Genomic DNA, 17,827 nt, shown 5'->3' with positions numbered 1-17,827 from the left:
TTTGAACAGTAGCCCATAAACTTTGTGAAGAAGGCTGATCATCGATGCCAAATTCATGATTCGTATCAAGTATTGTCCGAAGACTTAGTTGACCTTGTTTTTCGAGTAGACAAGAAGGTTGTAAAGATAGTAAAACCGAACAGACTTTGCAATCTCTTTCGTTTTTGCCATTGATCACCTACCATGTACATTGAATGTTTTTTTCATTCCTTTAAAATCAAATTTGATCGATCATTGGTCACTTTATTACAAGGCACAAGTGAATAAGTAAAAGATGTGGAATGTATCACTATTTTTAAGCATCATCATGAACATTAATGCTGTCTTCACATCCGAATTTGAAGGAAATTTGCATTGCCTTCTTCTTGCGTGAAACCCAAGGAGCAATAAAACTTGATCATTTGGTCTGTACAATTCAAAGTCACTTTGTAACATCCCAGGGCCTTTCCCATCTCGATCAAGGTTGCCACAATCCTATAATATGAAGCAATGTGTCAAAAAAAATCGATCCAACCGCACCAAACATATTTAACATATCTCTCTCAATGCACTTACAATTTCCCCAATTGACGACCTCGATATCGATCTGATACCACAACTTCTTCAATAATCCCTTTCTGAGAAAGTAAAGAAAAGATGATGAAGAAACAAATAACGGATGATACCAAACGTAGTGTAATCCTTACTTTGGCACATCCCCGAATGAATTTCTGCTCAATGACCAAAGTAGCCGCTCCAATGATCTCTTGTGTGGTAGTGTCCTCAATCACAGTGACATGATACGTGCCTTGGCAACTTTTCATGGCATTAAAGCGTTCTGAAAGATAGCTCTTTTAATGTTTATTATGATAAATACATGGTAAAATGATCATGTTATATCAATGTAAAAGGAGCGTTATCCCTATTAGAAGCTTTCCTTACTTAAAAAGTCGGACTTGGAGATTTCACCCACTTTGGTAAGTTGTGCCAGAAGATCGAGGAATCCTAAATTAGATACAAGACATTTTTTTTTTTCAATTCACTTTTTTGTCACACAAATGTAAACAATAAAACGTGGTCATTACCTCGCTCGTAATCTCCCGAGCCTAAAGAGCGAACCCTCAGATTCATTCCCGGTTGAGCTGGACTTATTTTGGGATTAAAACAAGTCAAATGGTCGAAGGACAAGGATTCTATGAGAGCATTATCGTACAGAAATGACTCCTTTGCTTCTGGGACGAACCCGTTGGTTTGGACCTCTTGATTCAGTTCATCCTCGTCCACGATCACAAGGTCGCTCTGTAGAAGGAGATCAGACATGTTGGGTTTGTTAAGATATCAGATCAACTCCACATTTGCCACGTACAGTAGCCCACTTCTATCCCACCAAGATAGCTGACGCTTCTTTATCATCAAGAAAGAGAAAGCTGTTGACGCAAGGCTTTCTGTTTTGACGCACAGTCAAACGCCACACAGATTCGAAATTGGCGGCACGCCCTAGTCCAAGCTACTTTAATTCGACTGAATTTGTTACGTTATCACGGTAATATGTTCTAACTTTTTGTCACCTTCACTTTGAGAGGGGAATAAAGAAAAACTGCTCGAAACAGTGATCAAAATTGTCAATTATGAAATGTTGAGTAATCCCTTTTGATCCCATCTCTGAGGGGCTTGCTATGCTCGATAAGGGCGTTTGTTTATTTGATTCGACCACCTTTGATATCTGATGCATTGTACAAAAAGCCTAAAACTGGTTCAAAGGCACTCCTGTAACTGTTGACCACAATTTGAAAACTACGAACATAAAACAAAGAATAAGATATATGTGCACTAATAAGTACACTGGAATAAGCATGCTTGTTAATGCATACAGCAAGTCACTTTCAGTTTAGAGCGCTGAGAGTGATCTGGATTTACGATGTCATAAAATCAATCCCGTTGAAATGAATCCCAGTCCTCAATTTAGGTGAAAAGATTATTGCATCATTTAGCATGCAGCACAACACTTTTTATATTTCACGGCTTTTGATGCACGTCATTGGGGATTTGGGAAACATGATGATGACGCGCCATTGGCTGAGACTCCATTGTATGAAGATGTAAACGTGTCGAATAACAAAGAACACATTACTAGACCGTTTGAGTAAGCATCATGTATCAATGAGACTGATTGCCAATTGGTGTTTCAGTTTCATCCAAAAACACATCACTTTTTCATGCATGTAGATGAACTAAACATGAGTAAAATACTTGGGTTTACACAGGCACAACACTCGAAAGCTTTTCTTCGATTTGATTAATATTTCATTTTAGTGGTACTGCGAATCAAGTATAAAGAGATATGGAAATATTCATTCTCTTACCCTGTCCCGTTCATAAAGTTCAACACGACACTCACTCAACTTGAAATTATTCACTTCCGCAATCGTGTTCCCTCTAAATCCTTCGTTCTCGCTCAACATTAGATATGTTTCTTACCGATTTCTTCGCGTTGTTGTTCACTTCAGCCATTGTTGTCGTTTGTTTGAGTCTTCTAATTTGTCGCAGCTGAGCTTATCACCCGTTCAACTATAAAGTTTATCTTCTCCGTTGACTCGATGATCCTCGAATTCAAATTCACTCCCAATGCGATAAGTCAAATAAATTATTTTTCCGTGTTGCCCTACGTCCGACTGAGGTTGAAAGACTGAGCGAGCAATCTCGATTCTAGATGGATGAAGTGAGGTTGGTGCCCTCCCCTTCCCTCCACTCGATAGACGTACATGTGTACACTAGCCGAGATCCTCCTGGCTTCTTCCGATTATGTACTGGTTGGCCCCTCGCCTTCATTGACGTGGTCCTTTGACCAGTCTCCAGTCTCCAACTCGATCTGCTTCTTCGATCCGCTCAAGGACGCCAATGGGGACATAGGAGTATAGTAGACAAGCTCTGGTAGATACATACGTATTTTTGCCAGTGCTCTTTGCTGGGGATCACTCACTATAGGATGGGAAATGTCGATACGCGCCACGCTCATCAATAGCTCAAAACTTGGCTTGTGTCAGCATTGAATTTATCCTGACTACCTAAGAAAGTGCTCTGTCAATGATAAATGATGGATAAACGCACAAGAATGTTGTTGACACGGTTGTAAAATGCAAGTCAGTTAGAGTGAAATTACCAAATATGGCGTTAGAAATCTGTGGCAATGGGAGTGATGCAAATTTGACGGATGATCTGTTCTTCAAACACGTGTGTGCGAAGCTGACCGTTCTTTACGGCACATTGAAGAAAGGTCAGTTTCGTTAAAACGAGTTTGACAAGCCAAACTTGAGTCATTGGCACTGTTTATTAGCTGCTAGCTGAGCTTGCCCAAACATCCGAACTCCCAAGAGCTTGTATTTTCGGTCCAGAGGTTGATCGCTTCAACACTTTCCCCTGTTCGCCCCCTAATTCAAATTTTCGTGCCACAATCCGTAGAATTGAGGAGAGAGATAATATTCTATTATGAAAACGGGTTTTCATGGATAAGATCTTGACTCTCAACAACGCAAATTGAAACCAAACGCCAGTGTTGGAAACTTTATTTTATAGCTCTCTGTGCATGCGTGGGTGGAAAATCAGTTTCCAATTACTAGTGGACAGATACTACATTTTCATGGATCAATATTTTCTTCTTTTGTTAATAGTAGCAAATTCGCCCAATGAAATCTATTTAAATTTTTTAAGTAATTGGTAACTAGACTTCTGAATGTTTGTCAATGTAGGTCATATAAAATAAGGCTCAATTTTTGGGTGACAGTCAACATCTGTCAGGATCAGGGCTATTGCTACACTTGCTCGTACGTTGATAGGGGACGATCAACCGCCTCCGCTGGCTGCACAGTCCAATGGATGGTCTCCAGGGCATTGTTTACCCACTTTTTCGGTCACCCGTCAATCGACATCCATTCTCTGGGTAGCAAAGGATCAATATAGTCAGTACTCAGTACTGGATTGTAAAGGATCAAAGGGAACTGGTGCGGGTTCGGGCCATAAATCTAGTACGAGTCAGCTTTTCTACCGACAAGCGGAATGACCGGAAAATTATCGATTGCTTCTTCACCCGACCAAATGACAACGAAATAGCAAACACAGAATGCAGATTCTGAGAAACGGCGCTATGGATTGAGAAGACGATAGTGCCTAGAAGATGGCACTTTTTGGTAGATTGCAGTGGTAGCATGGCATGAAGTACAAACACAAAAGACTCATTTTTCAGGTAACATATTATACTGGATTTACATTGAAGCATCCCCTCAAATATCAAAAAGACAATCGAGGAGGCCCAACATGCGCGTGGAACCTGACCGATGTGAATTACTTCAGTCACCCTGCTTTTGATTTGTTTTGATTTGAGCGAGTGAGTGTATTTTACGGTGCGTACAACTCGTAGAACTCCGCCGTGTCGTGACTCGTGATGTTACTTAGCTCATGTCTCCGGTTATCTCGACGATCATGGAGGCCTTTGGGCCCAAAGGCTTGGCCTATCGGACCTCAATCATGCCATGTCTCCAAATTACGCTTTCTACCGGCATCATGGTCTCGGATGGTCTCAGGTCATCATGACATCAAAAAGTATTCGGTTAAGAGCCAAGCCAAGGAAAACATACTTACCGTACCCAATGGGCTATGCGTGTTCCGTATTGCGGCCACACCCTATTTAGCTCACTTGGTTTTGCACAATGATCTGGATTATGCCTTCGGATTGTTTGCTTTGGCCGGATTTACCGACTTGGTAAAACCAAACAGAAAAAGTCTGGGCTGAATGAGCCCACACAAAATCTGATTTTTGTAAATCATCCCTTTAGTTGGATGGATGGATCGCCCGGAATTTCGAAGGTCAGGCATCCATGTTGGGCAGCTTTTTGGACCCATTGGCCGACAAGATCTTAGTAGCCACCTTGTACCTCAGTCTGACTTATGTGGGTCTTATTCCCGTGGAATTGACCTCTTTGGTGGTCTCTCGAGATGTTTTATTAGTCTATGCCGGGCTGTACATTCGGTACATGGGCGTGACTCCACCCGTGAGTCGTTCAAACATGGCTTGATGTTGGCATATTTCCCAATTATTGTTGTTTCCAGTTTACGTTGAAGAAATACTTCGATTTGTCTTTGCCTTCGGCTCAAGTTCAACCTACGATGATCAGCAAGCTCAACACCATGGTTCAGCTTGGCTTGGTAGCCAGTGCCATGATTGCGCCCAGATTTGACATGGTCGATCATCCAGCCTTTCAAGGGCTCTGGTACGTGTTGTTTGAGGTACGATTTGATGAGGGAGTGATCTGAGGATTGGGATTTTTCGTTTTAGCCTATTAACCGCTACCACCACTTTTGCCTCAGCCGTGAGTTACGCCTTCATGAAGGACACGTACCGGTTCAGTCAACGCTCTTACGACCACCAGTTCGGCAAGAAGCTCGTGGCTTTCATCATCTTTATCCTTTTCAATGTAGGTTTCGTGTCTCTCATGCCTAAACAACCAAAGGCCGTTGATCAAGAGTCGAAATGAACGAACGGTATAGCAATCACGTCTCAACCGTGTATTGAATAGACGACAAGAATTCTTCTCAGGATGAATTTGCACGTTCGATCTCTCGCTTCTCGACGCCTACATTTTCTGGTTAAATCCCGGCTCGGGCAGGATGTACGACTCGTAATCAAAGTTGTCGTCGGTGACCTCGGGCATATTGACGAGGCCGATTTCATCCACCTCCAAAGCGAAAGGTCCATCCACATCGTCCTTAAGGGTAAAACTCACACCATTGACAATAGTGGAATCGAATCGTTCCTGGTCGTCCATCAAGAATGATTTGACCGATAAGAAGAACTTGGAGAACGGGATCTGGAAGGCAAACCAAGGGTGTCAAAAAAAAAAAAAAAACAAAGCCTCTCGATGGGGTTTACGGCAGGTACACACCGTGACTTCTTGCCAATAGGGTCCCCCTCGGGTGTGGATGGGAAAGGACCACAAGTCGTTGTAGTAGATATCGTAACGATTGTTCAAATGGACATTCATATAATAAGGGCGACCGTCGCCGCGGATGCGAATCCGAAACGCAGTGTAATATTGGAATTTCAATTCAGCCCGACGAGCAAACGAACGGAGGATGATGGCCGTCCGGAGATTGCAGTAACCCGAGCGCACGATCCGCCCATCTTTGGGCACCCGGGTGCTTAATTCGCCGCTGAAATAACCACGCCCCGTTTTGGAGCGGGTCAGCTCGCACTTACTATAACCCTCGCCCCAATCCGAATCACACGTGGTCACCCAATGATCTTGCAAATCCTCGTCGGGTTTGAAGCACCAAAATGGCCGATACTCATCTACCAGGAAGGAGATCAGAGTTAGGATCGGTTTCAATTTTTAATTCCCATTTTTTCATCGGAACTGCTTTTTGTTTGACGCCCAAATGAGTTCTTTCCAAATGTAGAGCCAGAAAAGGGGCCAAGGGTAACAAAATAAGGACTAATGTCACAATGCCCTTCTGTTTCCTGGAAAATCTGAAAAGTCTGGGCAAGTTGGGGCGTTATCTAACGTTGAACAAACGCCCATCACATGTTCCTATCAGACCTGGTCACGATTCAAGCAGAAAGCTCAATTGACCTCATGGTATTAGTAAGAAAATCATGGATTGACCCGATTAGGTCAATTCATGACTTTGGGATCCCATGATTCAAATGTGTTTTACTAGGTATTCCCGGGGTCGAGTTCCAATTTTGTTACTCACTTTCATTGGGAACCATTTCACAGGGATCGGCCAGGATCTCGTCTTTGAGCATGGATAGATCTTTCTGCAATCAATGAATGAATCGATCATATTATGATTTTAGCTGAACAGTAGAGGATTCTATCGATTTTTGAGTCAGGCTACCCGGATTTGTTGGAAACCTTCGCGAAAGATTTCGCCCAAATGAACATCCTCCATGTAATCTCGAACCGTTCCGGTTTTCCCCTTGTAATAACCGTCCTTGGGATCAGGATTGTAAAAAGGCGAGCTCGAACCGCGCCTTAACCGCTCGGCTAAAGTGGGCGTGTTTTCCGGCAAGCCTTTATGCTGGATTTCCAATTGGGAAGGGCGTTTATTCAGATCGCCCTCCTTGATAAAAATGTCCTTGAAAGCGCTGACACAGGCCGAAGTTTGGATCGAGCGGGACCATGGCCAAACATGGATGATTCTTGGCCCACCCACCGCCCGCAGACATGCTCGCCGAGATATTAGCGGCACCATTTGGGCCATTACTGGCACCGGAACTGTCCAGGGCTGAAAACAATTTTCAGGCCTTGCCTTCGTGGGAACTCTGAAGTTTTATGATGGTCACTGTGGTTGATGATGGAAATCCAATGGATCTAGTGCCTCCAGATCGGTGGGGGGAAAAAGCGCCAGAATTGCCAAATGGCCATTTCCGAAATCGAAAGAAGACACCGCTCAAGTTTAATTTTAGGAAGTAGTGGGTGAGACAGCCTTCTGAGTATTATCGTCTCATACTTTTGGACCAATTCACCGACACACATGGCCCACATTCAAAGCACTGAAAAGGCCTTTATTTTCCTTTTCCTTTTTCTATACAGTAGATGCACACAAATTGTTTTGTTGCATAACTTTGAAACAATACCAATTACAAAAGCTGTTATTAAAAAAACATGTGCTTATAAAACCTTATAATTTTTCCATTTTCAATGCATGAATATACTCTGGGTGTCTGTCCGATTAAAAAAGGAACACGGCCATCTTAATTAGGCCATCTTAGTGATGGAGAAGAACGTCTTCAGTTTTTTCGCCTGGCCTTGGGGCAAAAAGCGCAAAATGTGCATGAAAGCGCACATCATGGAGACTCTGAATGGATCCCAAAATGTCAACACAAAATTTCAATTCACATAAGTTTTCGGAGTTAGCTCGATAAACGCGCAACCTCTAACAATTAGAGCCCAAGTGGATTTGGCCATTTATTTTTGTTCTCGATTTTACCGTCCAGAGGCTTTGAACAACAAAAACCAACGTCGTTTTAGATGCACTCGAGTTAAGGGGCTGGTTTAAGCCTGATTTCATGGGAGAGGGCCTGTGCATTCAGTCAACCAAGAAAGGTATTCAATATGCTTACCAGTCGTTTCATCTCAGCATATGTAGTATTTCTAGAGCTTCTTGCTACAGGCGCTTTCTTAGTTGATTGCTTGAAAAGTTACATTAATTACATGGCGTTTATTTCTTTTCCAAAATGCATACCCATGGCTTTTTTCAATTTCAATGATCGCGGTCACCTTTATGACTCATGCACTCCGTGGAGTTGGTCTGAAACCTAGCCCGTTTTCAGGCTTGCCATTTCCATCCTAGCTACCCGAGTTTGTCCAATTTGACCACGATCTTCTTTAGGTGAATCATGATTAAGTTTAGAAAATTTGTTCAAGGGTTGTGTCCAAATCGTAGTACCAAAAGCTGCCTGCCCCGCATAATAAATCCAATTCCTAATTTTATGATCTGGCTTTGCAGCTTAACGTCATTGGTTCGTTTATGCATACCACCGTGTGCATTTTGGCCTCACTGATGGTAAATTCACGTGCTCATAGATAAAGAAGCCCCGGACGGAATTTGCCTCCACAATACACTCGTCTCAATGCTGAAAATCCTTAGCCTGTCCGTCTTATCTAACCATTCCCAAATTACCAAAGCACCTAAGCAACCCAGGCTGTTATTGTCTTCTCTCGCCTCTCTTCTACCTTTGTCCAGGCCCATTTTTATGCCATCCCGACTGTTCATGACGTTCCTTCTGTACATGGCATGTATATAACAAAATACGTGTGTATACTGTGTACTCGAAGAAGTAAGAAGCAGTCAAGCCAACTTCCTGTGGACTGAGTCAGTCCGTCACTCCTACTCCGATCCTCCTCCTGGCCAGTGCTCCTTGCTTCCATCGCCTTCCATCCTTGAGTAGATGAGTGAGCTGTTACGGCTGTTACGCAGTCAGACCTCAAGAGCACCAAACAGTGGAGGTGTAGTAGTAATCATCAGGCATTGAAGAGCAACGCCAAATCAAACGATTGACGACATCTTACTCCGGATCAACCCTCTCCCCGTACACACCCGACCTCCGACACACCCTCTTTTCACCATGGGCAACTCGAGGTCATCGCTCCAATTGCCGGAGGAGGATATCGCCAACATTTCCAAAGAGACGGGATGTAAGCCCATCGTCAAGTTAGAGGGACAGAATTAAAACTGGCAGAAGACAGACAAGCCAACTGACACTGCCCTACAGTAATCATTTAGTCACCCATGAACTTTGGACACTTTTGAGGGTTGGAGTGAATGCTCTAATCAGGGTGGGATGGCAAACTAGCACAAGAATACGATTTGTAACAGTCAAAAGAGCTCCAAATTGGTCATTTGTGATACGATTGGCATGAGGCTAAGCTACGAATCAAATCGTTTTCCGGGTTCCTTGGTAGACTGACTGAATAAGAATCCGACATATGTGTGGTGAAATGATAGTAAAAGGTTGTTCCAATCAAGATCAGGATAACATGGACCATTCATGACCAATCCAGTCATTAAATGTGTCAAATTAATTTTAGACCTACTGCATCAGGACCGGTCAGATTAGATTTAGACGGAACAAAATGTTTGGGGGTCCAAAAAACCTTCTTGGTGGTTGACGAGAACAAGGTGTAGCATAAACTAGTTGAGGCAAAACCTTGTAATAGACTTTAAAAAGGTCTTTTTCACACCTCCCATTCTTGGTTTCAGTCACAGCCAATCAGATTGAGCGCCTCTGGAGTCGCTTCTCGTCTTTAGACAAGCAGCAAAAGGGTCATCTGACCCGTGAAGACTTTCTCCGGATCCCCGAGTTGGCCATCAACCCTTTGGGCGACCGGATCGTTCACGCCTTCTTCCGAGACTCCCGACAACAGCAACAGAATATGGGTGGAGGTGTGGGATCTCCGGATCCTGAGAGAAACGGCTCCAGTGGTGGAAACGGCTCCACGGCCGATGACATGGAACAAGAGGTGGTCAACTTTTGTGACTTCGTGCGCGTCCTCGCTCATTTCAGACCCTTGAAAAAGAACGTCGAAAAGAACAAGCTCAATGGACGGGAGGAAAAACTGCGATGTAAGTTGAATTTGCTTGGCTTCCTTTTAATTGTCAAGTTTATTTAGTGGACTTTAGACACATATGTTAAGCATTTGGCTGATCTTGGAGGCTTCCATTTACCTACAGTATTCCCTCCTTATTTGAGAGTAAGTGAATGACCGACGAGACATGACTCCAAAATAAGTCCAAACGATGAACAACTTGGTCAGTCCTAATTAGCTTTATCCAAGTTATCATCCAGCTCATTTTGTTGAGGGAATTAGAGTTATGAGGAGATCTTGAAAGGTCCTTGACGTAGCTGAATTATCTGATTGAGGTCTTTTTGCCTATCTTGTCGTTTCTTTTATCAGGAATGCGCTGATGAAGCACATTCTGAATTAACTTTATTTGATAAGGAGTCATAAAACTAGATAACTTTCATCAGACCAATTATTCCTCTCAACTTCTGATGCATTGAAATTATGACATACATATGGATCCAGAAAATGTCTTATCTGTTCGATAATTTTTTTGGGTTCGGTTTTTCACAGGCTTTTCTAACAGCTACAGGGAATGTAATCCACAGTGCTATCCAAAATGAAAGGTTATAATTCGTCTACATATTTATTACCTTTTAATCTTTATATGATATTTGGTCTACCAACAAATCTGAATTGGCAGACCGAGCCAGTCCTTGAATGTAGGGTTGATCTGGAATGCTATCTAAAAATTTGTCCCAAGTCTGACTTGAAAGATGCTACCGGATCAACAAGGCCTACGTATGCCCTACGAATATTAGAGGGAAGCAAATTAAACAATGAAGGAGCCCGAGAAANTTCGAACTAGTCTGGATTCTCGATGGCTTGAAGGTGCTCTCAAAACGTATATTAAGCTTCTACGGGCACTAGAAATGACCCTAAATCCTGGGTTAGAACAAGTCGTATGGATGCTCCCGCAAACCTACAATATCAGTTACCTTTCGTACCTTCTCTGAACACTGTACAGTCCCAACTTTTTTAGTCTCTCACAAAACGAAAAGCTGAAGCGTTGACGTTTTTTGTAGTTTCGTCGGCAATTTTTGCACATTCCGTTGCATTTGAATGTGCATGTTTTGCCCCTTTTAATTGCATTCTTTGAGCAGCCCTAGTCATTACTACCTACGGTGGTTCAAACAGCACTGATGTTGTTTTTGTGCATGTGCCAAGACTTCTAGTAACGATTTTCTTTGTTAGGAAAACATCTTTGTAAAATACGATCTTGGAAAAGACCTTAGGCTCGTATATTAATCCAATTAAACCCTGTAAAAAGACGATTTAAAAAAACTAAACTAATAGACGTTGAGAGTAATCTTAGTTGCGTTTTCAATTAAAAATCTTTTCAAATCCATCGAGCACACGACAAGCAAGATATTACGGTTTCAAAGATTGCGTTTGCATCAAATTTGACTTCAAATGCTCCAATTTTATCTTCAAGCAATTTGAAGCTGGTAGAAAAACCAGAAAATATCCCTGAAAACTTGCTTAAGGTAAATATTTCACAATTGTGATGCCATACTTGTCAATCGCAACTTTAATCAAGGTTAATCTTGAATTTTGACAAAATTATATTTGTAGCCACCAGAGCGAATAGCGTTCTTGACTTGGTCTTTTCCAATGACCCTGATCTGATCCAGTATGCCCATGTGACACCTACTAATCTGTCAGATCATGTTCTCGAGATAGGGTCGACCATAACTCAAAAGCCGGCGTGCTTTGGAGTAAAACCGGTCAAAAAGGTCGTTCTGGCTAAGTTCAAGTTCAAAGATGAACATTGGCCATTGATTATGGAAAGGTTAGAAGAACTAGACCTGATTTCAATTCTGAAACAGGAATCGTCCATTGATGCAGCCATTGATAAATTCGTTTCAGTTTTTAAGGAAGTTTGCTCCAGTTTAGCAATCTCTGAATGTGTTCCGAAAAGTGGGACACGGACAAAAATTCCAAAATATAGGAAGACTTTGTTCAAAAAGAGTTGCAAACTAGCAAAAAAGGCTAAAGAGCACTTCGAATCCAGTAATTGTGGCTAGTCTCCAAAAAAAGTTGGACGTAGTTCAGGGTAAGATTAAGGCCTCCATCGAATATGACCAGTTACAAACTGAGAGTAAGGTGGATCGGGAGGTCAGGTCGAATCCGAAGGCTTTTTCTCTTATGCGAACTCTAAGAGAAAAATGAAACACCCTGTTGGGCCTTTTGAGGTTGATGGGGAAGCCATTAGCAATGTAGAGACTATGGCTAACATGCTTGTAGATCAGTTCTCCAGTGTGTTTTCAACCCCACTGAGTTCGGAAGCAACAGCTCATTGCTCTGAAGATGAGTCTGTTGAGATTGACATGGTTAGTCAAGCTGAGCGTTTAGATGATCTTGTAGTCACAGATCAAGATGCTGTAGAAGCTATCAGAGATTTGAGACTCTCGAGTTCTCCTGGCCCTGATGGTGTGATATCTCAGGTTCTGATGAGATGCTCACTGGTTCTTGCTCCTGTTTTCTCGTACTTGATGCGCTGCATCTTGGATCAGGGCAAGTTTCCATCTTCACTAAAGTTAACTTTCAAAAGGGGAGATAAGTCGCTCCCCAGTAATAGACCTAGTATAGGCTGGTTTCTCTCACTTCGAGAATTGCTAAGGTGTTTGGAGAAGGTCATGAAGTCCAAACTTGTTGAATTTCTTGAAGTCAATGAAGTCCTTTCTCCTAGCCAGCACGGGTTCCGAGCACGTTTTAGCACGGTTACCCAACTGATTGAGCATTTAGAGCAGGTCATTGAGGGACCGGAAAGGCATGAGTCAGTTGATGTTGTCTATCTTAATTTTGCCAAGGCCTTTGATAAAGTAGATCATGGCCTTTTGTTGAATAGACTTCATGAAATTGGGATCCAGGGCAAGCCTCTCAATTGGATAAGAAGCTTCATTCATGATAGGAAGCAATTGGTTAAGGTTGACGGATCCCATAGTGACATACATGATGTCAAGTCGGACGTCCCTCAGGGTTCGATATTAGGGCCCCTCCTTTTTATAATATTCGTTGCCCCGCTTCAAAAGCTTAGTATTACTGCCAGTCTCTCTTATGCTGACGATACAAAGTTAGTTTCTGTTAGGAATGGCCAAGATTCCATTAGCCTTGCAAAGGACCTCGATATAATCTATTCTTGGGTTACTAAGAGTAATATGGCCCTGAATGGAATGAAATTCCGCTCAATGACTTGCGGGTCAACTCTTTTAAATACTCCACTCGTAGATAATGGAGTTAAAGATATTGAGCAGGTCTCATCTATGAAAGATTTAGGTGTAGTCCTCCAAAATAATGGAAAGTTCGATGAGCATATCCAGCTGAAGGTGGGTAAGGCTTTTCAAATATGTGGTTGGATATATCGCACGTTTCAGTCCAGAGATAGCATCACGATGCTAACTCTGTACAAGTCGATTGTCCAATCACATCTTGGATATGCTTCACCCATTTGGGCTCCAATGAGTTCAGCAGGTTTGCAAAAGGTCGAACAAGTCCAAAGATGTTTCACTGGAAACATCACAGGAATGAGAGAGCTCTCGTATTGGAAGAGACAAAAAAGTTGGGACGGTACAGTGTTGAGTGAACTTACGAAAGGCATCTGATACTGTACGTCTTCAAAAGCATTCATGAGCTTTGTCCCAACCCAGAATTTGGGGTCAATTCCAGTGACCGCAGAGGCTTAATGTGCGTTTTGAGAGCACCTTCAAGTCTTCGAGAATCCAGGCTAGTTCGAACAATGAGTTCCACTTCTCCTCTTTCTCGGGATCCTTCATTGTTTAATTTGCTTCCCTCTAATATTCGTAAGGAATACGTAGGCCTTGTTGATCCGGTAGCATCTTTCAAGTCAGACTTGGACATAGTTTTAGATAGCATTCCTGATCAACCATATATTCAAGGACTAGCTCGGTCTGCCAATTGAAATTTGTTTGTAGACAAAATGTTATATAAAGATGAAAAGGTAATAAATAGACGAATTATAACCTTTCATTTTAATAGTAGTACTGGGGATTACATTCCCTGTAGCGGTTAGAAAAGCCCGTAACCTTTATCAGTCTGTCGATGGCACGTGTACCTTTTGTAAGCAGGTACGAGTACATCTGAAATATGATTCCAAATTTCTTTTTTTTCGGGATCATGAATTAAATTTCGTTCTTAGTTGAAACGATGCAGGTCTTTTTTTTGCAAATAGTGCGCATATTTTGCGGCAGTAAGAAAATTGCCAATCAATACCGTTATTTGCCTTTTTAGACTTGCCCAAATCCTTTCAAAGTCGTGTTTGAAAGTCGAATATTTATGAATTTCAGTTGCATTCCGGATGTACGATTTGGATGGTGACGATAAGATTTCCAAGGAGGAGCTTCTGGCCGTTTTGACCATGATGGTGGGTGCCAACATCTCCGAAGATCAGCTCATCTCCATCGCCGAGCGAACCATCATGGAGGCTGACTTGGACAAGGACAACCTGATTTCCTTCGACGAGTTCAAGAACGTCCTTGAGCGCACGGATGTCGAGCAGAAGATGTCCATCAGATTCTTGGACTAGATTTCACCAAAGCCTTTTACATCACCAAATCACCAATCTATTCATGCGATTATCTTGCTTCGAGGCTTAACTCTCGACTGACTTGATGTGAACCCACAAGGGGCGTGTCAAAATCTGAGAGCGTGCGGGCGAAGATGCAAATCAATTAGGCAATAACTACCCATCCTTCCTTCCAAAGTGGCATTTTGCTCCCATTTCCTATCTGGTCAAAAAAACGAAAGGACTTTTCCAAACCAGCATCCTGATCCCAAATCCAGGGAATTGTTGTACAGATCAAGAAGCCAAAACACAGTGTGCACATTTGATCGAAATTTAGGGGAAAGTTTTCGTTCTCTCTAGTTTTTCTGTCTTTTTAAGAGTGAAGTTATTTTTTAGACAAACATACTTGTAAAGAGAGCTTCAGCTGAACGAAATAGCACGCTAATGAGATGATTTACTGTACTCTGCGTATCAGGTGTTTTTATATATCCAGGGATGTTATTTTTTATATCTATCGAAATATACTGTAGCTTTATCGTATTCGAACTCATCATGTTCTGCGGGAATCCCCGAATATTTTTGGGACCACAAAGTGCTCATTTTTGTCATTGTTGGAGCCAAGCAATCGACAATGAAGGGCCGGGGGTTTTCTCTGCTCCTGCCTGTCCCCTTCATTTCTCGTTCTTTCGTTCTCTTTTCTCTCTCTCTCTCTGTGGGATCAATTGTTGCGAGCGATTGAGCTGAAAGAGCGTAGAGCGAATCGCTTTCATTTGGTAATCCCTTTTGAACTTAATGAAAATGGTAATGGAACAGACCGATTGGCGAGGGGAAACTCTTCTGATTGGCCAGAGATGGGCACGGTTTATTTGACCGAATAAGCACCAATGTCTCTCCTTGAGTTTGTTCAATAATCAGGCTTTTGTTCCAACTTACGACAACTGTTGATATTCGGCTAAACTGTTATAGACTTTCACATATTGTTGATTCGTTTCTTTTTTCTGTGGTTTTTTTGTTGTCTGAGGAAAACTGAAATTCATGGGACTTGTTTATTTCAGTGAAAAGAATAAAGTTTCGTTCATTTGTGAAGGTTACGTTTTCGATAATACAATTGAAAGCTAAGAAATTCTCAAATCTAGACAGACTAACAAAGAGGAACACAAAAAATTTGAAGAAAAGTAGCCATTTTTGGGATACAATTGAACCGATCCACTAGGAAGCTAGTATGGAATTATGTGCTGGAATGTTTCCATGCAGCCCTCCGAATAACTACATAGAACGTTCAATTCAATTTACTTAACTGATGATTCAGCAATTGTGTCTATTACAGTCTCATTAACCTTCATCTTAAATGCCGTTTTAATATTTACTTTGCCTTTTTTTATGCCAACCAACCCATTTTTCCCGTCTTCCCTACGTTTTGGTGTGACTATCTGTGGTTTGATTTGTTGGTGAGAAGTGCTAGAAATGAAATTGGTCGACATTCCTGGCAAAAGGAGGGATTTTTGATGAATCGATTCTCCCCTAGAGTCCCACAGATCCGAAATTCAACGGAGCGAGCAGAAATTAACTTTTGGTGGTTGTACCCGATCACTTCGGTTGAGGTGTCAGCACAAAGGGTAAACCCATGTACATAGTATACGTACTATGTAGAGGTAGTGGTTGTGGTTGCAGAAGAATTAGGTGGTATACCCACCCAACTTGCCTATTCTGGGATTGCCGAAATGCCATCAAACGAACGACAAAGGGTCCACTAGACAATCTGGCTTTTCTTCTGGACCATCGATTATTCACAATCAGACAGTTTGGCGTTGGGTTTCAAGAATAGAGGGCAATCGGAGGCACAAACAATACACCCAACAATTTACAATAGATTTTCTTCCGGAATTGAATCAATTCAAAAAGGTTCGAAAATGACCAGGGCGGTAGTTGTTACTCAAGAAATTGAACGGATTGGAGTTATGATTTATTTGATCAAAAAGAGTGATTTTTTGCTCAACCATTACTCGTCGAAAAATGTTAAAGCGTTACTTGTTACAATTACTTTGACAAAAAATTCGATGACCCATATTTCAGGTTTTTTACCCTATCAAAACCCTATTCTCTAATGAATGGCCCTTTTTGGGGGTTTCAAACAGTCCTAAAATGTGAAGTTTTCTTCAATATGTTACACTAATTTGACTATTTTACACATTGTTTATTTGTTGAGCAATGCATTACTGCCATTCTTGGCTACGTTGGTTTCGCAAGATGTTTACCAAGCCATTGAAAATGCAAAGTAGGAAAGCCGTCCATTTAAATTTCTTCATTTCTAAAGCAGTATCAACATTATGGGGAGAAAATGTCTCATGGCTTTTTGAAATTGAAAACTTAAAAGGCAAAGGGTATATGTTAAAAAGTCAAAAAAAACATATTGTAAACATTTGTTTTTTTAAAAAAATGTATTAAATAGTTGCATTGGTTAAGTTATCATGGATTGGGTTACAAAATTGGGTCGCAAAATCGAGTTTGCTCTTTTCAAATCAAACTTGGAGAATGTATTTATTGACGGAGGGGATTATTTTTCGCCGTTATTTGAAACTGTCTTCGAAAACGTTTCAAAAAAATGATGGTCTTTGATGGCATTTAATGAAAATCCTTTAAAATTTTCCAATTTTTAACCTTTTTGAAAATATTTCCCCACTATTAGTATTGAATGTTTTGCCTTTATCTGGCGTTAATGTTATTTTGTTATTTGACATCTAAAACTGAGATATTCTCGTGGTCTCGACTAATGATTGTTGAAATTTGCAAATAAGCCACACAAAGTCTTGATGAAAAAATAGTTTAAGAAATGTTCAAGCTTATAAAGCCTCCCTGTTAGAAACATGTGCCTTAAGTCATAGAAATGGGGGGATTCGAGAAATTTGGTGCCCCGTACTCAAGCTAAATGAAGATTTCGCTGTGTCAGGTCTTTTAGTTCAACGAAATTTTAACCATATAAACACAATCAATGATTTTAACATCAAGCACAATTCTCAGCCCTGAGCCTCTGTCTTCAGGGTAAATTTATTTGAAAATAGCAAAAGAAACATCTTCCGTTGAAATTGTCCAAAAGCTGCAAGTTTCCTCATTTGTCAATTGAGAAACGAAAAATTAAAAGCCACTCTGGCCCGGGCAAAAAGGAACGAGTAGTGAGTAACTTTTGGGTCTTGGAGTCGTTACC

General features: G+C 41.5%; 4 protein-coding genes across 6 annotated transcripts; 2 read left to right on the top strand and 2 right to left on the bottom strand.

Annotated features, from left to right (window-relative positions):
- Positions 1–222: 222 nt before the first annotated feature.
- On the bottom strand, positions 223–2,917 carry LOC131878336 (probable glucosamine 6-phosphate N-acetyltransferase). Of its 2 annotated transcripts, none has more exons than XM_059224284.1 (6): positions 2,458–2,917; positions 1,065–1,278; positions 922–984; positions 687–817; positions 556–617; positions 223–474 (listed from the first exon to the last, which is right to left on the bottom strand). In XM_059224284.1, the coding sequence occupies exons 1-6, from the start codon at positions 2,488–2,490 to the stop codon at positions 327–329; spliced, it is 651 nt and encodes a 216-aa protein (XP_059080267.1). In that variant the 5' UTR covers positions 2,491–2,917; the 3' UTR covers positions 223–326. The 2 variants fall into 2 exon arrangements, with proteins under 2 accessions (XP_059080267.1, XP_059080266.1); XM_059224283.1 differs by having other exon boundaries at positions 2,343–2,481.
- A 1,425-nt stretch (positions 2,918–4,342) lies between these two features.
- On the top strand, positions 4,343–9,157 carry LOC131878334 (probable cardiolipin synthase (CMP-forming)). 2 transcript variants are annotated; one of them, XR_009373004.1, is made up of 5 exons: positions 4,343–4,735; positions 4,809–5,024; positions 5,083–5,243; positions 5,309–8,081; positions 8,485–9,157. XR_009373004.1 is itself a non-coding variant. In XM_059224281.1 (4 exons), exons 1-4 carry the CDS (start codon positions 4,418–4,420, stop codon positions 5,505–5,507), a joined length of 894 nt encoding a protein of 297 aa, XP_059080264.1. In that variant the 5' UTR covers positions 4,343–4,417; the 3' UTR covers positions 5,508–9,157. The 2 variants fall into 2 exon arrangements, 1 of the variants encoding a protein (XP_059080264.1); XM_059224281.1 differs by having other exon boundaries at positions 5,309–9,157.
- LOC131878331 (complex I intermediate-associated protein 30, mitochondrial-like) lies at positions 5,524–7,236 on the bottom strand. Its single transcript, XM_059224277.1, has 4 exons — positions 6,871–7,236; positions 6,727–6,790; positions 5,916–6,322; positions 5,524–5,840 (listed from the first exon to the last, which is right to left on the bottom strand). Exons 1-4 carry the CDS (start codon positions 7,234–7,236, stop codon positions 5,607–5,609), a joined length of 1,071 nt encoding a protein of 356 aa, XP_059080260.1. The 3' UTR covers positions 5,524–5,606.
- LOC131878337 (calcineurin B homologous protein 1-like) lies at positions 9,036–15,165 on the top strand. Its single transcript, XM_059224285.1, has 3 exons — positions 9,036–9,173; positions 9,739–10,101; positions 14,408–15,165. The coding sequence occupies exons 1-3, from the start codon at positions 9,104–9,106 to the stop codon at positions 14,644–14,646; spliced, it is 672 nt and encodes a 223-aa protein (XP_059080268.1). The 5' UTR covers positions 9,036–9,103; the 3' UTR covers positions 14,647–15,165.
- The last annotated feature ends 2,662 nt before the right edge of the window (positions 15,166–17,827 follow it).

The sequence above is a fragment of the Tigriopus californicus genome, chromosome 3, assembly GCF_007210705.1.
Source record: "Tigriopus californicus strain San Diego chromosome 3, Tcal_SD_v2.1, whole genome shotgun sequence".
Classification (NCBI taxonomy): Eukaryota; Metazoa; Arthropoda; class Copepoda; order Harpacticoida; family Harpacticidae; genus Tigriopus; species Tigriopus californicus.
Note: the sequence above shows the minus strand (reverse complement) of the source record. Positions and strands in the feature narration are given on the sequence as shown.